This window comes from Mixophyes fleayi, chromosome 5 (genome assembly GCF_038048845.1).
Source record: "Mixophyes fleayi isolate aMixFle1 chromosome 5, aMixFle1.hap1, whole genome shotgun sequence".
NCBI lineage: Eukaryota > Metazoa > Chordata > Amphibia > Anura > Limnodynastidae > Mixophyes > Mixophyes fleayi.
Genome location: NC_134406.1, coordinates 210,811,233 through 210,834,441, shown reverse-complemented (window position 1 = coordinate 210,834,441; position 23,209 = coordinate 210,811,233). Strand labels below are relative to the sequence as shown.

The 23,209-nt window shown below is 39.5% G+C and overlaps 1 protein-coding gene across 1 annotated transcript in view; it reads right to left on the bottom strand.

The window, feature by feature from the left end:
• COLEC12 (collectin subfamily member 12) overlaps nucleotides 1-23,209 on the bottom strand; it is a 137,630-nt gene that overhangs the window by 9,580 nt on the left and 104,841 nt on the right. Inside the window, exons 3-6 of the mRNA XM_075213389.1 lie at nucleotides 18,137-18,259; nucleotides 10,513-10,611; nucleotides 6,149-7,195; nucleotides 987-1,490 (exon numbers count right to left, since the gene is read on the bottom strand). Of these exons, the coding sequence (XP_075069490.1) occupies nucleotides 987-1,490; nucleotides 6,149-7,195; nucleotides 10,513-10,611; nucleotides 18,137-18,259 (1,773 nt within the window). The remainder of the gene's footprint in view (nucleotides 1-986; nucleotides 1,491-6,148; nucleotides 7,196-10,512; nucleotides 10,612-18,136; nucleotides 18,260-23,209) is intronic.

The following is a 23,209-nucleotide window of genomic DNA, read 5'->3' as shown; positions in this document are numbered from 1 at the left end:
GCTGATCCTGTAAACTACAATCTCTGACTTTGGACTGTATGCCTAATAACGGGACCTATTGCATTCCTGCAGGCTACCATTCACAAATGCTTCAATGGTCTACCCATAATCTTAGTTCTCAGATGCATGTTTCCTTTGCAGCAATATAGAGAGAACTACTCACTTTGCCACAGACTTACTTGGTAAACCTAGCTGCCTATACTATGTGGTCATCCTTATACAAGCTCTGCAGGAGTTGACACTTTATATAATGTAATAAATTCAAAATATCAATATATTTGGAGTACCATATCGCATGGGAAGGTTTCAAATATATTTTCTACATATTGATACTGGTGGTGTTGTTGATTGCCTCTGTTGCTAGTGGTAGAGGTGAGCCACTTAATCTGATTTGCAACTGGCTATGACAAAGAGCTTTCATTTATTTCACGTCTGGATCAATAGACTTTCTGCAGTCAGTTTCCCCTATCTTACAGTGATTTTTCACTTTTTTTAAGCCATCTTTCAACTTTAACTAAATACACTGTTTTCCTTCTGTGGGTTTAAACCATAGTTATTGTCTTTCATTGCTCTTGTATATGACACATGCCAGATCTGCTATGTGCATTAGGTACAGTTATATCCACAGAGCAGTTTTATGCCATGTCCAGGGCACCAAAAATAAACAACTGTCTAGATTATATAAATGCGTTGGTGAAACAAACAGAATAAATAAATAAAGATGAAGTAATGCATTTAGTAAAACATAGCATCCCGCCCTCCACTACCAAAGTATAATTTACTTCCAAATGAGCAATAAATGAAACTCATTGTAAAAATGTAATGTTTCCTCCATCAGAATGTTACTATTCATTATTAGTGGTCAAAACATTTTGGATGCTTGATTTCTCAAAAACACACCATTTAATTTTCCCACTTTGTTATAGTTTGTGTAATGGTATTAGAAAGCAAAATATTAATAAGAAATACAATTACTTTTTACTTACCAGGCACTGAAGGAATCATTGAGAAATCTGATGTGGAAACATCATGCAGTGATAAAGATCTTACAACATCTCCAGGAGGTCCAGGTGGTCCTCTAGGTCCTGGCACCCCAGGTAATCCAGGTATGCCCGGTGGGCCAGGTGCCCCTCTAACACCAGCAACACCAGGATCACCTAAGGCCCCTTTAATTCCCTGTAGGCCAGGAGGTCCAGAGGGCCCAGGTAATCCAGTAATTCCAGGAGGTCCAGATAAACCAGGATCTCCTTTAGGTCCTGGCTCCCCACTTTTTCCAGGTGATCCCCTTTGCCCCTTATTTCCTTGTGAGCCTCTTGAGCCCTTTGAACCTTTTTCCCCTGGAGGACCAATTGGTCCAGGAGGACCCTTTTCACCAGCAGGTCCCGTTGGCCCTTGTTCACCTTTTTCTCCAGTCTGTCCTTTTGGTCCAATAGACCCCATGGGACCCAGGGACCCTCTCTCACCTTTGGGTCCTCTAGGCCCTGGTGGTCCTGAGAAAAAAATAAACATATCAATTATTTACAAATATAAAACAAAATACATGCAGGGAAACCAAACTAGAAATATTTTACATTTTTCAGTTTATTTACATTTACTTTAAAATAACAAGTACAATTTACTATACTATAATAGCATTTGTTTAGTTGTTCAATAAACAATTTACAATATTTAAAAATGATATTATGATGATTTATTTTTTATTTAAAAACAAAATGAGCTAAAAAGGTAACTCCCACATCTGTTGTGTTAAAAAATACTGATTGGAAAGGCGATTTTCCCATGATAACTAGGTCACTGGAGGCAAAAGCATTTTGATGTCTATGGATTACAAGCAGTCAACATGTGGCCAAAGGATGACGTGGTTTTCTGAGGCTTGAAGTTCCAGAAGAAACTATAAACTTACTATGGATGATTTAATTTTATGTGGAATAAAACTTGTGTCCATATGTTTTAAAACATGTATAGAAAAATAAAATAATAGTAAATCCTTAAGAGAAACACAGAATTAAAGAAGGGACTCAATTATTTCCAGTTTTTTGGAGCCATACTCTTCACTGGTACAAACCGCGGCTGTGTCTATATCATGGCAAGAAGTATAAGTAGTGGCTACTGGTTCTTTTCAGCTTTATGTATCCTGAAATGACAATATTAATCTTATCGCTGCAGTTGGCCAATGCCATAATATTTTGCCCTTTCACTATGTTTCAGTTTCATCAGGAATTCTTTTTTTTTTTATATATATATTTTTTTAATTTTTTTTTTTATAAGTAACTGATTTTTTTTGTTCTTTGATAGATAGGATGTTCTTTTAAAAGATTAATTGAGTAAATATTTATAAATTTTATTTTTTTTAATTATGGTTATTATACAAAGTGAAATATTTTTTTAAGAAAAAGCACTTTTTTATCTTTCATTTCTTAGCAGGATGGTCTGATGTGTGGCCAGCATTGAAGTAATACTTCTTGAGCAACATGTCTCTCAGGTGGTGAAACAGATGTAGAAATTAGAAGGGGTTTATAAATATAATACATCAAAAGGTTAAGTATCCACCTCTTGGGCTCTACAACTATCTGGCTCTTGAGAAGTGCCCAAATATACTGTAGATAGATATTGATATTATTTGGTGAATAGTATACTAGATATGTGTTTTACCATCATTTCATTATTTGGTGCATTAGTTTTTTCAGAGGAATGTGAAAGCTATGGCTGGTTTATGTATGAGATGATACAACCTAGTGTAACTTGTAAGTATATTCAATGAACAGAGAGTAACCTTATAGAGTGGTGGGCAAAAACTTGGAAGTGACATGAAGTATCTTCCGTAGGGTATTCCTTCATAAGCTTAAGTGTTGAAAACACTGAATTGGCAACATCACTAAGCATAATTTTTTCATACAGTATAATAGTACTTCTGCAATTTATTGAGCCTTCTGTATTACAGTGAGTCAACTTTCATCATCATCATCATCATCATCACCATTTATTTATAGAGCGCCACTGATTCCGCAGCGCTGTACAGAGAACTCACTCACATCAGTCCCTGCCCCATTGGAGCTTACAGTCTAAATTCCCTAACATACACACACAGACAGACAGAGAGAGAGAGACTAGGGTCAATTTTGATAGCAGTCAATTAACCTACCAGTATATAGGTATGAATGTTAAAATATCAGGGTTGTATTTAAGTTAGGTCTCAGGCCCAAATCTGGGGGGGAAAGGGTTCCAGTTGCCCAGAAACACCTCCTTTGGCCCGGGCATGGTGTGATGAGCTGATTGACATGCTGCACCCCCTTCCCCCCATCCCAAGGGACCAGCCACCTCAATGCATGTGGAGCTTATCAGTGTATCAGTTCTCTACCTCCATTCCCTTTCTCTCTTAGGAAGTTGTGTTGAGTTAAAAGTAATTTGTGTTTTTAGATGTCTGAGCATGTGCACAAATCACTAATCTTTGAACTAATCATTTAATAGCGGGTGAGAGGTATTAATTTATTTGAAGATGGGGGCTATTTAATTTATTGGTGGGGATATCATCGTTATCATAAGCTATTTATATATAGCGCCACTAATTACAGAGAACTCACTCACATCAGTCCATGCTCCATTGGAGCTTACAATCTTAATTCCTTAACAGACAGAGAAAGAGCGAGAGAAGACTAGATTTAATTGGCTGCTGTCAAATTGACTCTGGTCTTCTCTCTCTCTCCAAACAGATAAGGCCATGGTCGGGAATTGAACACATGACCCCAGTGCTGTGAGGCAGAAGTGCTCACGACTAAGCCACTGTGCTGGTAAATATTTGACATTACCCCTCCACCAGCTATCTCTATGCGATCTGTAGTGCATCATGTTAGTGCCTATTAATTAAAGGTGGGGTGATGGGACTAGTTAATGCTGGGATCTCAAAGGCTATTAATTGAACATGGGGCTGAATTTTGGGAAGAAGAGGCTACTCAATGTTAATACTGATTAATATTGGGGCTGTTTGTATCAGAAATAGGTGACTTTATTAGCTGTTAATACTATTTAATACCAGGGCATGTTGGGGGAAATAGGCCTATTAATGCTGAATGATACGGATTTAATGTTGGGCTGTTTGAGGGGCTATAGCTCTATCAATAAAATATCAGTGCTATTAATTTTAATATTGGGGCTAGTTGCAGGGAGTGATGCTTAATTATTAAACCTGGGTTTTTTTGATTAAATGTCAACGCTGATTAGGAGGATGAAGGCCTACCGTGTTAATTGCTAAGCTTTTCATATTTCCTGTACTGATCCTTTTTCCAAACAATTGCAAAACTCCAAGATCCAGATAAGCAGGAACCGAGAGTAAGACACGAACAGTAACAGGTTGTGAAAGCTGCAAGTACATAATCAGGACAGTCTGCCATATGTCCTGATTATGGTGGGGCAGTATTGATAGTGGGTCCTGCTAAGCCAGGAATTTGTCCGGATCACAGAGACAATTGGGAGACATGTCCCGCTTCACACTGCCCTGTTTGTGAAGGGTGAGCTTTGTGTACCCAATATTAGTGCATGCAGAACTTCCCTGTATTTGAAGGGGATGGAAAGAGTTGGAGAGTAAACAATCACTGTCTAAAAGTATAGCCACATCTCTTGCACTTTAGTCATGCCCACCCTGATGGCGTGGTATGGAAACCCCCCTCCTGCTTTTGCCCAGAGTTTCACCAAATCAGCAAATCGGTTTCGTTATTTGTCAGTACTCATACATAAAAAATATTCCTCCATGCATGTAACAACATACGGAACTAGGTTATGAAGAGATGCCTGTAACAGTAGGGAGTCTAGAAGTGTACTTTTTCCTCCCTACTGTCTCTTTCAATGTTGAAAGATGCAAAGAGCAAGAGTTCAATGAGGACACTAAGAAATGATTTGCTATCTACAGCTGCCTACAGATTTGACCTGCTCTACTGAGTTATTTAAAAGAACATGAGACAGAACAGGCAGAAAGCCCTTTACTGTACCATAGTTACCAATAATGCGGACATAATTCTAGGAACACTTGTCTGGTAAATAGTTAACTGAGACAATGAATGACAATAAACTGCACTGTACAACTTTGGGTTGTTGTTATCAAATTAGTGAGTGTGGCTTTATATGAATTTTGGGGCATTTTTGTAACACAAATAACAATTCAAAGAATGCATGTATGCATTGCACAGCATACTAACATATATGACACATGACAGTAACTGACACAAGTACCTCTATTCTACCACGTGATAGTGCTAAAATTATGCCAACAATACATTATGCCAGTAGTACATTATACCGCCAATGTCCACATTTTGCTAGCAGTGTTCACATTATTTCAGCAGTGCCCTGCATTGCCTTAGCACATTCCAGATGTACCCAGCAGTGCCCAGCACAGTCCTAGTACACACAAGCAGTGCGTATTGTGCCAGCAAAACCCACATTTCTGGCAAAGTTCACAGTACTCCCATTATTTCCACAAAGATCAACTTAATGCCAGCAGTGTTAACATTGTACAAGCAATGCCATATTATGCCAGCAGTACCCACATTATGCCAGCATTTATAATGTTATGTCAGTAGTGCCTACTTTATACAGGAATGACCAGCAATGCCTCAGTTTCTAAAACCAATGCCCTAATTATGCCATCTGTGTTCACATTAGACCAGAATGTCCTGGTATAGCAGCTGTAGTCAACATTGCTTCATTTTGTTATGCCAAAATTTTCCTCATTATTCCATATGTCAACACTGCCTATATTATGCCACAGTGTCTCATTATATAATAAATACCCATAATTACATTAGGCAACCAGCCAAGCATTAAAACTTTAGAGTCTATTTATCAAGACCCTTCTTTAATGAAGAATTCCTAACGCTGCCTGAATTTTTAGTGCTGCACAAAACATCGCAGGAGACCCCTGGATATAATCTTCACTAGCTAGCTATGGTAAATAAGAAGAAGCCCTAAATCCTGCAAGATCTCCAAATTTCGCAGGATTTAGGGCTTATCTCCCGTTGATAAATATATCCCTTTGTCTATTATACACATTTCTGATACTCAAATGGAACACATGAAGGTGTTGTCTTACTGAAATGAAGGACACATTTATGACAATGCATTGACTAATGATTATTTCTTGTATTTAAAACTGTACCTTGCAATATTGTAAAGTTTCTTATCAGTTGTCCATGTTTTGAGTCCACCAACTTCATTTCTTCCATAATAATTGATAAATTGGCTACTTCAGTATCTAATCTTTGCCTCATTGTATCCTGTTGACTCCTAAGAGAAGACGTGTCCTGCTGAATATTGGTGAGAGAGTTATTCAACTGCATTAAATCTTCTGAGTGCTCACTCAGCGTCTCGGTGCAAGTTGTTCTGACATCATTGAGATTGGTAGTCAGCGTCCTTAGATGATGGGCAGTGTGACTAATGTTACTAATAATACCTACTATATCTTCCTCAAATTTCTGGAAACGTTCTTCTAAATCGTTGAATTTGGTATTTGTCCTATTCTCGTATTCTTTGTGATTATCCTGAAGATCCTTCAGGTTCTGTTCATTTGTCTGTGCAATCACTGTAATGTTGTCAATTTGGCCACCAAGAGTACTGAGCTGACTGCTCATATCTTCTACAGACTCACTGTTGGACTTAACAAGAGCTGAATTATTTGATGCAATACTTTGTAGGTTCTGGACCCTCTCTTTCAGCCATTCTGTATCCTTTCGAGTTTGAAGAACAGCTTGCTGCAGGCTCTGGAAATCATTCTTGATGCGTTGGATAGCTTGGCTGGTATCATCCACAGACCTCTGCAATGTGCTTATAACAGTTCTCTGCTGAATTTGTGTCAGATTTAAGTTACTTATACTCATGGTGATCACATTGCTTGACTGCATCTGGCCTTGAAGATTAGTCTGTAGACTGGTGGTGTCTTGTTGTAAACTGGAGACATAAGTGTTATATACCTGTAATGTCTGATTGACTCCATTAATCATTAGTGAGTTAGTGTCTAAGGCATTTTTCATTTGGTTCTGTTTAGCATCTAGAAGGCCATCAGCTTCTTGCAGTTTTTCCAGGGCATCTTTGTTTCTGCTACTTTTTTCAGTAATCTCACGTAGTTGCTGGCGAATGGCCAGGATATCTGACCTTACGCTTGAAAGTTCTGTGTTGGTGCTGACTGATTTTTCTCCAGCTAGGTCATCTGCAACAATGTATACATTACATTAAGAACAGTATGTGGATTAAGAAAATTAGTTTGATAAAAGACTAAACACATACATAGCATACAGAACAGTTGACAAGCAACTACTGTCAAAATCTCATGAGATGCTCATTTCTCCTCTTTTAACCGGGCCAACACTTTAATGGTTTTACTACAAATATCACAGCAAATTTCAGATGTAAATGTTGACATCCCTTCCTAAGTAAATTTGTACAATGGCATTTCTCATATGCTGCCTTTCCTGGGATTTTGTTTCTCTCTCAAAACTAAAACACCATTACTCTGCTTGCTTCAGTGGAGTTTACTAAAACTAGTCTTTTTAATGAATCTCTGAAGCAGGGCACCCCCATTTGTTATGTAACTAACTACAACTTGCAGAATGTACTGCCAGACTCTCTAAGCTGGGTCTACACCAACTCTCACATTCTAAGCACCCTTTATTGTTATTTTACACTGAAGCAATACATGATCCTGTTCTTCATCACCCAGCTTCTTATTCTCCAACAACTACAAAGGTATTCCCTTGATTTGTGTGTACACCCTCACGTTTAAATATGCCTGTTATGTTGTAGTTTCTGCATAGAAAACTATTTTTTTTTTCAAAGCAGTTTTAGTTTATCAGAATTATTACTTCTATTGAACCCTGAATCATCTCTAAATAAGCATTACAAAACTTTCGGAATATCTCTTAAGCGGAAAAGCAGTGGAAGTGCTTTGGTACAACTGACTACATGTACATTACACTTGTCTTAATAAAATCATAACTGTACGTTATTTATCCTTATCGTGGTGCCTGATCTTTATCCATATAGGTGGCCAAATTGGACAGATCCAAGCGTTCTGCGGTCAGGATGAATGGTTATTTCCTATGTGGCACCATTTATTGTGGTCTGTTGATGATTATATATACACATATTAATAATGGATCCCAGCTGATTGCATTGTAATCCAAGACTATAAGGATTTCAGTTTGTCTTGGCCATCTATGGTCATTAAGGGCCACACAAGTGGTGATTTCAGGCCATATTTGGGCATAATCTCTAAGAATGCCTGATACATGTTAGGAGAGCTTTATGTTTTGCTATTTCATTAATACAGTCAATGCAGTTTTAAAACTAAAAAAATAAGTATCTCAGTACATTTTTAGATTAAGCAAAGAAAGCAATTGTCATTAGTGGAAACATAGTTCATATCACCGCAGTACAAAGGTCTGAGTCTTTTGCACAACAAAACAACTTTGTGGATCCCTGTTAAAAATGCATTAAAATTATAAAATTATTAAAATATCTGATCTCATTTGTGCTAATTTTAATATCCTGTCCACAATATGAGATCCAGTGTTAGCTATTCTGGAGGTTAAATAGGTCCATAATGGTAACTATCTTACTATCTATAAATAACAACCCAACCCCAAGTTAACCCCAGGTTAAAAAAGTGCTTCCAGAAAAGGTGTCATCATGTCAGGCAGATCCATGTTCCTTGATGTAAACACAGACGCAATAGGTGTAAAAGCAGATGTCTCACTGTACATCACAAATGGTTTTTCTGAAATTTGAGGTTGTGCAGTGAGCTTGTAAAAAAAAAAGTTTCCGTTCTTGTTAAAGTTTTAAAACTAATCAGTAAAATAATAAGAATGATCAACTGTGTTTTATATTGGTGGCTGTGAATCAGGTTTCTGTTTAGCTCTCATGTCTGCCATATTATGGAGGTTTGTATGGGACATATATAATTATAATACCTCTTCAAGGGCTGCATGTGAAACTCTCTACACTTCACATTACTTTTAATCTCATTAATAAGTTAAACAATATATTAATCAAACAAAAAGAGTCTCTACGTGTACTTAGAATAGACCACACATGTCACTCAAACCAAAACACTCCTCAGTCCCCTCACAATGCCACCCATATATGCCCTTAAGAAGCCCATCTGCCTGAAAAGACCTCCCACTTTCCCTAAAAACACCCCTCAGACGCCCCACTCACTTATTTAATTGAGTTGGACCATGCATGAAGCTGGGTGAGGTATAAAGCTGAGAATAAAAGCTGAGATTATTGGGGTTTATAGCAGAGCAAAGGACCAATGAGTAATAAATCAGAAAGAAGCTTTGGGACACGGGTGAAGTCTTTGAAGGCCTCCTGCAGCCCTCGGGCCGACTGTTACCCATCACTTACCTAAACACTAAAAACCAGACTAAAAAAGTGGCATGTATTTCCTTCGGGCATAAAGCAAACAGAGTTGTTGTTTTCTTAAAGCGGTTTGTTTTCTTAAAACGGTTATCCAGTAACAGTATTAAAAACAAATCACAATATGAACAAAACATACAGTTTTAAATTTGTTAAGGATCCTATCACGTAAATATATCAATGTCAGTGGTGCACGCAGGGGGGGTTTCTGGGTCTCCAGCAACCCCCCCTCCGCTAAAAAGTGCCCTACATATCGGCACTGTAGTATACAGCAGCCGCAGCGCTGTCTAAGAAGCGTCCGCGGCGGTGTTGTATTGTATACAGCACCGCCGCGGACGCTTCTTTGACAGCACCGCGGCTGCTGTATACCACAGTGCAGCCGAAACGGAGCTGCTGCGCGGCAGGTCTCTAGGAATTATTTTTTTTCGGGGGCGGAGAAAACCCCCCCGAAAAATCCTCCGTGCGCCCCTGAATTTTAAAGTCAGTGTCAGATATTTTTACTAACAATCCCAAGTGCTCTCACTTATTTGAAACCATTTTGCAACAGTAGAAGCTTACATGTGTTGAGCACATGTTCGTAACCTTAGAAGTGAAATAATTCACTAAAGACATTATATGGATGACAGCACACATATCACATTATCACTTCACACTTCAGCATTCACTATCTGAAGCAGGGATATAGCTTTGCAGCCCTGCTGCTCTATAGCTTTAATTTAGTCAAATACATTGTTCCTTCTAAGCTATAGGTTCTTGAAATTGCAGTGTTTTCCTAGGTGCACTTGTTAGGAAAGTTGATGTGCAGGGTGGCAGTGAACAACATATTCCCAATGCAACACTTTTGGATGGGGTTATCATAAAATTAAGCTTTACCTCTTTTATATCCACAATATACATCTTAGAGGGAACAATGGTCACAGAATACTTGGTGACTAATGATATTCTTACATATACAATAGAAAATACATTGAACAATATTTAATAGGGGCTATAAATCTGTGATTTATAACAAAAAATATTAAGACAACACATGCTGTTATAAAATGATTCGGGCTTAATAGACCTTAATTTTTTTTTAAAAATAATATAATCTTCATTGTTAGTGTTTACCTAATTTTTTCAAATTCCGCTCCACTTCAGAGATTTTATTGCTGTAACCCATGTTCGACTTTTCCATGTCATCTGAAACACCATCCATTTTTTCTACAACTGGAAAAAGACAAAGCACTGGTTAACTTATTTTTCAGAAGATTAGAGTAATACATATATTATTGAATATCATGCCAGTAGGCTCCTGTGCAGCTGTTGCTTTGATGCAGTTAGTCTGACATCAGAAAGTGCTATTTATACATAGGAAAGATCTGCGCTTATAAAATAAACTGGGGCTCACATTCTGTCAGGTGAGCCATGCGCGTGCTGCCCCAAACACGGTGGAAACCTGGCTTACCGCCGCAGAGTAGGGTGATATAATTGGTACCAACAGCTAACATTCTAAGAGAAACACATGGTGGGTGGGTGAATCAAAAGGACAAAAAAATGTAATGTTAAAAAAGGTTATGAATACAAATAAAATACAAAAATTGTAAAAAGAAAACCTGTGTGTTCTAAAAAATGTATGCCTTTGTGTCATTCTGGGTGTCTGTTTCTCTCCATTTTTTATGTTTTAGTAACATTGTGCTGCTTCACTGTTGTGTGTAACTTGTGTATTATAAGGAAAAACATACTCCCTACAATAAATTAGAAGTCATCCTAAGAATCAATACCCAAATTGTACCTCATTTGTATGCATTTATGTAGTCATGGAACTCCTAGGTGATTTCCACTATCTTATATTTTAAAGTAGGGGTCCATTTACCAGTCTGTCATTGGTGGAGCCACCATCACTGCTACGGGTTCCGGAGTAAAACACGGCAAATTTTAAAACACTTTAATTTGACTTTTTCACATTTATATTTCGCTGCTTCTTAGAATCAAACTTTTTATCTTTTACTAATAAAAGTTATGTTTTATTCCAATTACTTGGTACATCTGCATTTCAAATAAGAGACCCAGTACTACACAGTGCACTTTTAAGATCCAGTTCTTTTTTCTCTCTTTTTTGTTTACTTTTTACTGTGCATGCGTCAGCTCAGTGCAAGCTCAGAGGATTTACCCCCAGCATATACATTATTACAAGTATTAGAGCTCCCTTCAGAATTCTGAGACTTACATAAGAGCACTTTTCCTACAGCTTCATACTTTTATTTGGTTGCAGAAGTCCTTGGGGACACCTGTTATTATTCATATAATTTACAGTAGGGAGTGCTTTATTCCATATGTATTATTATTACACACGCCTAATTTGCATAGTTCCAGGAATGTACTTCATAATTGCTTACTCAGACATAAACAGCTGTTAGTTGCAATTGAAGTTTGCAGCATATATTTCATATAACAATATAATTAGTTATCTATAATATAAAAGCCTAGTGGCGTGTGTTAGTCTGTGTGTGAAAAAACAAAACAAAAAAAACAAGCTGCAGCGCCACCTGCTGGGCGGATTTATACACTGACCTACTAAATTCTTAGTGTGTGTGTAAAAAAAAATCAGAAAGGGCTGAAATTTGGTATACTAAGATGTTTTTAATTTGTTAATTTAATTTGTTAATTGTTAAAAGTGTTTATAAAGATTTCAAAAATATATATATTTATTTCTTGAAGGAGAAGTGACAGTTGGGAGTGGTTGGTGGTTGCCGGGGGTGACAGTTGGGAGTGGTTGGTGGTTGCTGGGGGTGACAGTTAGGAGTGGTTGGTGGTTGCCGGGGGTGACAGTGGGGAGTGGTTGGTGGTTGCCAGGGGTGACAGAGCAAGAGGAGTGTGATACTCAGGACCGCTGAGAGAGATCCCTGTGTCTGGATAGACATCTGGATAGCTGTGGCGATAAAGATGAAGGATGAGGTGATGGAGAAAAATGATGAGGAGGTGACATGTGGACAAAACCATGTTAAAAAGGGCGCTTACGTCGGGAAGTAACGCTCTTCCCCTGAGGAGGCCTGGGCTAGGCCCAAATGCGTGACAAGAACTTTTTTAACACCTTAAGTAGCTTGATTTGACTAGAATGCATGAGTATCATGCACGGGTTAACTTGTTGGTTATATTTTACAAATATTTCATTATCAATGATCTAGAGAGAGCTTTTGCTAAGTATCTGACTAGCAAAAGTGACTTATTCTAGGCCAACAGAAGACATAGGAAACCACACAGGGTAGACTTCAAGGTCCAGTTGTAATACGTAAATCTGCTTGTGGGAGTCACTTATATGCTTAATTAGAATAACAGGCATTTTGGGGCCACATATGTAGAGATACTAAAAATGGAGCTACAAGATTTCTGCAGCGCCATGCAGAATACAAAATCGAATAATACCAAGACTCCAAGTGGCAGATTCAATTGGCTGTGATGTTATTGAGAACAAATTGGCTGCGCTTTATCATCTTTTATATGGTAAAAAGTAACATTTACTTTTGCTCACACCTCTATGGTAAACGGTACTTTCACTAAAAAAAAATCACTGTATAGTGTCTCTCAGCAGTTCCAGGACACTACGCAGTGATTTTTTTTTAGATTTGAATGTGTTCACAAGAGCTCCAAGCATAGAAATTACAGTGAAGTTGGAGCAGAAGAATAGGCAAAGAGACGGGAGAGAAGAGGGCCCTGCTCATAAGAGCTTACATCCTAAAACAAGTGGTCAGTGGAGGGGATCTAGCGTACAAGAAGTGAGTAAGGGGATGGAGGAAGAGAACGGCGAGGAGATAAAGCATGGAGAGATGGCTGTTAGGCTTTGAGGAGCAGATGAGTTTTAAGTGCCCGTTTGAAGGTGCACAGATTAGGGGAAAGTAGGATAGAGCATGGGTGGTCGTTCCAATGTAGGTGGGTAGACTGGGTGAAATCTTGGATCTTGGTTTCTGAAATGGGATGAGGTGATCAGAGTGGAGGAGAAGTGATGCTCATTGGCTAAACGCAGGGAACAGGAAGGGGTGTGAATAGAGTGGAGTTTGGAGATATATGTGGCAGTGGAGTGGGAGAGGGCCTTGTAGGTGAGAGTGAGGAGTTTGAAAAGGATTCTGTTGGGGAAAGGGGGCCAGTGTAAGGCAAGGGAAAGAGTGTAGGCAGAAGAAGAGTGAAGTGAAAAGAAAATAAGTCTTGCAGCTGTGTTGAGTATAGAATGAAGGGGAACGAGCGGATGAGGTCGGTGAAGAGAAGGTTACAGTAGTCAAGACAGGAAATGATGAGTGCATGGATAACGGTTTTGGTGGCACCCTGGGACAGGAAGGTCCAGATGTGGGTAATGTTGCATAGTTGGAAGCAACAGGATTGGGTAAGAGATTGAATGTGGGTAGCAAAAGAGAGGAAGGAGTCAAGGGCAACACCCAGGCAGTAGAGTTGGGGAACAGAAGAGATGGTGGTGTTGTTAATAGTGATAGAGAGATCAGGGTGGAATGAAGATCTAGAAGGAGGGAAAAAATTAGTTTGGTTTTGGCAATTTTAATTTTGAGAAAACGTTAGGACATCCAAGAAGAGATGGCGGAAAGGTAATCCGATGCATGAGAGAGGAGGGGAGGGGGGATCAGGAGAAGAGAGGTAGAGTTGAATATCATTGGCATAAAGGTGATACTGGAGACCGAAGAAAGTGATGACATCACCCAGGGAGGTAGTGTACAGTGAAAATAGTAAAGGGCCATGAACAGAGCACTGAAAGACTCTTACAGGGAGGGGGGGGTGGCGGTGACCCAGAAGTGGATATAAAGAAGGAGTGGTTGGTGAGGTATGAGGTGAAGCATGTGAGGACAGAATCAGAAAGGCAGAGAGGAAGAAGGGTCTGCAACAGGACCTTGGACCACCCCCGGTCCAAGGTGTTGAAGGCCGCAGAGAGGTCTAGGAAGATGAGCAGGGAGATGTGTCCCCTGGATTTAGCTGACAGAAGATCGATAGTAACTTTGGCCAGGGCGGTTTCAATGGAGTTGAGGGGGCGTAAGCCGGATTGGAGAGGGTCAAGCAGGGAGTTGTCTAAGAAGTGCCTGTTGAGGCGGTTGCAGACAGTCCGCTCAAGTAGTTTAGAGGAATAGGGGAGAAGTTAAATGGGGTGGTAGTTAGCGAGTGAGGTGGGGTCAAGATTGGGTTTTTTGAGAATAGGAGAGCTAGTGCCATGTTTAAAGGAAAAGGGGACGATACCGGTGGAGAGTGACAGGTTGAAGAGGTGTGCGAGGTAGTAGCAGGCAGTGGGGGAGAAGGAACGAAGAAAGTGGGAGGAAATGGGCTCCAGGTGACAGGTAGATGGGGGAGAGGAAAGAATGAGGGAGTGGACTTCTTCACCTGAAATAGGGCGTAAAGAGCACCAGAGTTGGTTGTTGGAGGATGGTGGAGCGATGAGGGTGGCAAGAGAATGATTTGAGGAGGAGATTTTGAGTCTGATAGCCTCAATTTTGAAGGACAAAAAGGAAGCAAAGTCGATGGCAAATAGGGAGAGTGGGATGGGAGGGAGAGAGTTTAACGTGACAAAGAGGTCGTGGGGATTGGAGGACTGAGAATAAATGAGGGACTTAAAGAAGGATTGCTTGGTGAAGGAGAGGGTGGAGCAGTAGGAAGAGACAATACATTTAAAATGAAGGAAATTGGCCAGGAGTGAGATTTCCTCTAGAGGCATTCAACAGCATGAGAGCACTTCTGAAGGAAGTGGGTGAATTTGGAGTGCCAAGGTTGGGGTATCAAGCAGCAACGGCGGACAGAAGAGGCGGGGGTGACAGCATCCAGAGCAGTGGTGAGGGAGTGGTTGTAAAGAAAGGGTGTCTGGTCAGGGCAAGCCAGGGTGAGAAGAGGGGAGGGGAGAGTTTTGAGAGAGGAGGAGAATGAAGTAGGGTCTAAAGCATCAAGATTGGATCTAGTGAAGGTAAATTTAGGTGGAGGGGTGCAGGGAAAGAGGACAGAGTGAAGGAGAGGAGATGGTGATCAGAGAGTAGGAAGGGAGTGTTATAGAAGTGTGACAGAGCACACTGATGAGAAAAGACAAGGTCAAGGGAGTGACCAAGACAGTGGGTGGGGGATGAGGTCCATTGAGTGAGGCCAAAGGAGGAAGAAAGGGTGAGAAGTTTGATGGTAGCAGGGTCAGTGGGGATATCAACAGAGATGTTAAAATCACCTAGTATGATGGATGGGAGATTAGAGGAAATGTAGTGGGAAAACCAGGCTTTTGAGTCAGGTGCAGGGAATACCAGCTGAGTGGAACACCAGGCAGAGCAGACAGGAAGCAAGAAAAGCTATGGTGAATGTTCACCGGTACAGGTAATGTCGGATGATGAGTGTCCACATAAACAGGTGAATTTAGGTAATGATGTTGTGAGGAGGAGTTCAGGTGAGTCCAGGTGCCGGAATGAGAGTCCAATTGAGTCCAGGTGCATGGAATGTAGACCAGGACACAGTACAGTTGCAGGGAGTGAGTCCAGTTACAGGGAATGTGGACCAGGACACAGTCCAGGGGCAGCAAATGAGGCGCTGCTGGGCAGTGCGGTAGAGAAAAAGGTAGTGAGACCAGAAGGGGGACTGAGGGTAGCCACGTCTGTGAGGCCTGTGGGTGGAAGGAGGTCGGAAGCAGATCCGTGGACAGAAGAGGACAAAGTGCGGGTGGATGGACAGGTCACAGGGAAGCATCGGGCAGAGTGAGGAGCCAAACCAGGGAGCAGAACGTGGAATGCAGACCCGCGGCCTGCACCTTCAGTGGCAGTCGGGACCGGAGGAGCAGGGAGAGGCGATGTAGTACGGCTCAGGAGGCATCAGGAAGCTGGAGCAGAAGTCCAGGTCAGAAAGCATAAGAAAGCGGAGGCAGCAAGACCGGAGGTGGACAGTCTAGTTGGAAAGAGGGCCCAAGCAGCGTCCTGGAATAGGAGGTGGTAGCAGCGATAGGGAGCCAGAGCAGGAACAGCAGTAGGCAGAAGGCATCTGGAGTCTGATAAGTACACACAACATCCGTAGTGAGTGCTGGCTGGACCATGCCAGCAGGAAAATATAGCTCATTCACACCTATCCTTTTTTTGTTTTCCCACACATTAATAAACTCATGAAGAGTGCATTACAATGGTGACAAAAAAAAGAATCAATGTTGATATTGATACAATTGTGTTCTAAAATTTTAAAGTCGTGGTTAAAGTCTTAGAAGACAGCATGCCCTTTTTCTAATGTGTTAACACATGTTACTTGTACAACAGAAGCAAAACTCATGAAGAGTGCATGCAAAAATTCATAAAAACAAAAATGCATACAATACTAAAATAGGTGTAAGGTGTGCCAGAGAGGCATTTTAAAAAACACGGAAAATGTGTGTGGTGGAAACTTAGGGTAGAGTGTGTAGTCTGTTTTCAGGTGTCATTCCTGTGAATCCTTTGCCGCAGCATCCAAGGTACGTGAAGTAAGAGTGTTTATGTGAACTCTTATTAGATAATGTTTAAACATTTTAAACCTTTTAGAAATGTACACTCAAACTCAAACTCTCTGTCTCAAATTATAATCTATTCAAACATAACATTTTCTGGTACTATTGATTTTAATGTGGTTTTGTCATCTGAACATATTGTGCTTATTATCTTTAAAATATTGCCATTTTCTTAAATGACCTAACTAGATTAATAAATGCTTACAAATTTTCTTTTACGTTTTATTCTGAACAGACACGAGTGATATTTACAATAAGTGCAAAACCAGCAACGGACAGATACACAATGTATAGATTTTGTCAATAACAATGTATAAACAAACAGAAAGTGCAAAAGAATAAGGAAAGGAGAAAGGGGGCTTAAGTTTCTAATAGTTTAGTAGTTTTTGGCTGTTCTAGGATAGTTCCTTGACAAATGCCAAATAATGTGACAAAATACATTGTCATACACTATTCACACCACTGCCTGCTGGTCACTTGCATATCTCCCCTAAACAACCATCTGTGTGATTAATTGAGGCTCTTCTCAGCTTGTCCATAAGGACAGAAGGCAAGCCCAAAATAAAAATAAAAATATTTATGGGGAGAAGGGAAAACACAGACACCTAGAGCAGTAAACATTCTGCTCTGTTTCGGGACACTTTCCAGGTCCTCTCCCAGACTGTAATGAAGTGACATGCTAGGTTTCCTACTGCTCCAGAACAAGAAATGACTGGTGCACACCCCACCCCTAAAGGAATCTCCTCCTAAAAGAGTCTATAAGTGTTATCTCTGCCAGAAAATCTATGTTCTTCGTTCTTTTTGTGGCCACACGAGGGCTGCAGGATCCCTATGGAGTCCTTGAGGGCTTCTTGTACTGATATTGCTGACTGTTAAGCTTGAGTGCTAGCTGTGCGTCCCTCATGGAGGGATAAAGACCATCTGGGGGTGACTCTGGGCTCTCTGAACTGTTTGGATTGTAATATGTTTCTACACGAGTGAAGTTTTCCTGAAAACTTTGGAAATACCTTTTACCTGCATCTGTCCCTGTATGTCTATGACCAATCACAGAAAGCTTAAGCTTCTTCTTTGGCCACAGCTACCAGGAATATGTATCCAATTTGATTTATTTGGGGTACTGGTGTAGACTGTTAAACTTGAATCAGAGGGCAGAGGCAACTCTCTGTGCAGTGTCATAAATACAATTATTGATTTTTAAAGCCATTGAACATAACTGATGCCATTATATTCAATAATGTTTACAATACAATACAATTAGAGAAGTGAACGTACCTTTATATCCTAATATTGACACTGTGATAGTGAGTAAGGCACAAAGAATATACAGCAATATGATTGAAAATTTCAGTGCCCAGTTATTTTTACACTTCGTACATTGAGTGCCTTCTTGTATGCCTGTAAAAAGAAAAGAAAAAGTATTTTGTAGAAGAGGTAGACAAAGCCTTCTGTAATAAATACTTCAGTGAATAATCTTCCTAAATTATTATTGTTATCATTTTATTTACATAGCACCAACATATTCTGCAGCAATGTACAACCAGAGATCTTTATTCAGGTACATCAGTCCCTGTCCCGGGGGAGCTTACAATCTAATTTACCTACCACAGGCACATCGACAAACACACACCTGGAGGAAACCCACACAGACATGCAAGAACATACAAATTCCACACAGATTGCACCCTGTTCAGTACTGAATCCTACAACTATAAGGCAGAGATAACAATGATTGTCTCACCTCACCACACAGCTAAAATGTACTTCTGTTATATAAAAGCTTAAAAAGGATCACTAATCCTCAACAAATACAATTTGGTTTACCTATTACTTGTACATTATATATCTCTTATATTATAAGGAAGTTTGAGAGTATTCATAAATATCATTTAAACTTTCCAGGAGCTTACTTTAATTAGTACATACACAGATAACTATTTTGGTCCTAATTTAAACCAAAAAACAAAACATTTGTTCTTGGACAAACCATGTTGCAATGCAAGGGGTGCAAGTGCAATAATTTATTTTAGACACTGAAAACACTGACTGCTTTTTCATGTAGCACACATATAGTGGACAACATTTTTTTTTGCACTGTAATATACAGTTGAGCTAGAACCCGAGCTGTCCCAACTCTAAATCTGTCTGCAAACTTACATTCACCCCTGCCCCCAGTAACGCAACATGGTATTACCAAGGTGCCCCTTTTATTGCTTTGCTCCTAAATTACCATGATAAGTGGGAATAGTCTTCTATAACCACTTTACCTTATTTGCATTCTAAAAGTACAGGGTGGTTTTAATGGCCTGCTGGCTTATGTTCCTTTTCTTATTTCAAAATTGTGGTAAGTTACAATAAATACAATTTATATTACAGTAGACATGGCTATATTTACAAGCATCTATTTTTCACAGCAAGATGTAATGGGGAGCTGGTGTATAGAGAGGTATGAGTATGCAAGGAATTATATTACTAAATAATAGATTATTAATTGAAATTACTGAGGGCCACTTCTGTGTTTGTACAAAATAAGGGTGCATGTGAGAGTGGCAGTGCCATGATTTGAGGAAGGGAATGTGACAAACAGGAGGCTCTAGATTGAGAGTTAGTGGAAGGAGCAGGGTCTCCCAACAGCACAGAGTAGTAATGTGAATCTACTGCCAAACTGATGTGAGAAGATTGTGTCAGATACTCCACTACTGTGTCAAATACTCCTCTATATAAAACATACCTATATAAAACATAGTTCATAAATCCAATTTTAAAATATATACCATGGGCAGGTTCATAAATCCAAATGTTAAATATCTGCCTTGGGCGTAGAAAACAATCAACCACTTTAGAATACTTACGACTAAAATCATATTAGTCAGAGGTTACATAAAATAAATCGAGGTTACCATTTCAGTATGTTTATACTGGGATACACTTAGACAGTAAAGGTTGTAATAAAATCAGTCAAAGTGCATATGAAATCCACTTTAGTTGTGGGTCAGGTAAGGTAATGTAAATGAATCGCTACATTTAATCTCTAAATGTTTAGTTCATTGTGCTATCTCACATAATTACTGTTATTTTCCCGATGTATTCTACCATGTTTGATTTGCTGATAGTATAGTGCTAAACATAAGCAGTGAAAAATTGGCAGACCATCACGGAACAAGCTAAAAACTAATTAAAATGATTAGTTGCTGCTCCATAAAGTACCAGAGAATTGAAAGTATGCTGAAATGGATTATGAATCAGTCATTGTTTGCTTTGCGGCAAATGAAGAGCTGGGTCTAGAAGAGATATGTGAGTAATTTACTGTGCTGGTAATCATTGCAGCAAGAGCCGTGGTTGTTATAGGACCTTGATAGAACAGGTTAGTGCCAAGAGCTATCCAATCTGATTAGTGCTGATGTCTAGTGGCTCTCTGTACACTTGTCATAGGATAATGCTGGCTCACACTGTGAGAATTAGGAGACCAACTTATAATTACATTATGGATTTTTCTGTGCCTGACCTCCAGGCAACAACACTACAGATACTTCAATATAAATTAAGGTATAATAATAAATAGTGTTTTTTAGTGGCTTTTTTATACATTGCACAATAAGCATGTGGTATATAAATGCCAGTTATGTGACTTACATAGATAACACACATGAAGTATGCACACCCACAGTGTACCTAGCTCTCCCAACATAAGCCTATGTAAAAGTTACAATTATGTCCACCCAAAATGCAAATGTGTATAACTCAAATATGACAATAACTCAAATATTCCTCACTGCTTAACTACATAAGAAACTGATCATTATTTCAATTACAATTCACACCAGGCAATTAACTGTGTCAGATTTGCTTGTAGCAATAACTCTGTCCATTTTTCTTGCAATAGCGATAAAATAATAATAATTGCATAAATATTAACTCCTGGAGGTATATTTACTAAACTGTGGGTTTGAAAACATTGAGATGTTGCCTGTAGCAACCAATCAGATTTTAGCTGCCAATGTGTAGAATGTACCATATACATAATAACTAGAATCTGATTGGTTGCTATAGGCAACATCTCCACTTTTTCAAACTCACAGTTTAGTAAATATACCCCTTGGTGTTAAATGTATCAAAATGCAATTTTTTCAAATTGCTCGAGATTGTCAGCGATTTTTTGTGTAAAGTCACCATATGTATTAACTTGCGATTTTGAGATTCCCAAAAACCAATCTCCAGCAATTTGTGACAGTTTTAAAACACTTATCCCACCGTCGGTTTAGTCAAACTTGTCTGCGATTCAACAGGAACAAAAAGTCGCAAAGATTCAACAGAAAAAAATATACATGCTGTTATGGCTATCTACTCATTCTTAACATAACAGGAGGCACAAAACAAGTTTTGCTTATTAGGGTAATCATGATTTCTTGTTTAGAGGAGCAAAAAAATATTATTAATTATCTTATGAAAGGCAAATTATTTTATTAGTAAATTAGTGGGCCAAATTTCAGTAATGACTATATGTAAGGGAAAATGTTTTTATTTTATTACATTATAGTGGCATACTATTTTATTGCCAGTGGGGCAATAATATCTTTTTCTGATGTGGCAACACTTAATATTTTCAAATGGAGACACCATTTAGAGTACATACCTGTGGCACTACAAATGGCAGCATGGCCTTATACATCTTGCCGCTGATATGTTTGCTAATCTCTCACACAAAAAATGCTGGGCGCTCATTGACTTATAGAACAATACTTGAGTGATAGAAGTGATACCAATATCAACTGAATGAAGGCATAAAAATGGCAATGAATAATAGGTAACAATTTAATAAAAACTGGAAAGCTCTAGATATACAATACATACAAATCACTAAAATTCTACATACATAGAATACGTGTTGTGATGGCACAAATAAATAACATCAATAAGCATAAAATAATAATTAGCAGATTAAAAACACACTATTAGGAGATATTGACCTCTAGCCATGACATAATGTATAAACAAATGTTCCTTGTTCATGTCAATATGATGATGATCGTTCCGAGCATATATAGGTAATGTTAAATGAATTAATATAGTGAAGGCAAATAGTTGCTCACAGGAGCAATGATAATCTGTTTGCAATGTTCTACCGAGAACAAAATTTCATCCGGGCTCTGTTATCTGTGTGAATATAGTCCAACAGGAGGACGACAAGTAAACGTATGGATGATAATTATACTTGCTGTTAATCCTCCGGATTTCAGCCGTGCGGCGGTCCGGAAGTAATCTGTGTTTGCTTCTGTTGTCTCCGGCTGACCAGATCGTAATGGCTGTAGGGGGTTGGAATCCGGGATTCCCGGCAATCGTATCAGTGGGCTGTTACGTAGAGTGGGCGTGTTTGCTAATCTCGCCTATCCAAAGCAATGTGCTGATTCTAGCAATTTTCTTAGCAATGTCGGGCTAGTTTGCAAACTCGCAGCTTCATACACATGGCGAGTTGAATTCTTAGAATGGCCAGAAGTAGGGATGGCCATTTACATTGTGTAGATTTTGGTTATATCACTTTACTGGCGATTTACAATAACTCGCACTTTCATGCATTGGCGGGTCCAAACTTGCCCAGGAAAATCGCCGCTTGATACGTTTTGCCTCTGGTGTCACTCATCCAGGCAAATTAAGAAAGATAATTTACAAGGTATAAAGTCAAATAACAATACTTTTTATATACAAACAAATAGACAGTAGATGCAAGAGTACATTAGTACAGCATTAGGCAGGATACATAAAAATATATTTGGAGTCAGGTAAAACACAAATATGCATAACAATGGGGCTGCAAGTCCTTAAAATTTATTTTAAATACAACAACATGCTATGCCAGTGGTTCCCAAACTTTTGCAGTTCGCGGCACCCTTAGAGTCTCCATAATTTTTTCAAGGCGCACCTTCAAAATAATTACTGAGCAGTCCTGCTTTAGAAGTAGTTGGGTCAAAAAAATTTAATAAGTATTTAGGTCAGGACAGAAATACTTATTTAGTTGTATGCAAAAATGCCCCCCTCTGCATCCAGACACTCTGCCCCCTCTGCATCCAGACACTCTGCACCCTCTGCATCCAGACACACTGCCCCCTCTGCATCTAGACACACTGCCCCCTCTGCGCTCTCTCACACTGCCCCCTCTGCCCTCTCACACTGCCCCCTCTGCCCTCTCACGCTGCCCCCTTTGCCCCCTCTTATGCTGCCCCCTTTGCCCCCTCTCACGCTGTCCCCCTCCTCTGCCCTCTGTCACGCTGTCCCCCTCCTCTGGCCTCTGTCAAGCTCTCTCTCACTCTGCCCCTCTCTGCCGCGGCCATCCAGAGAAAAAACAAACAAAAC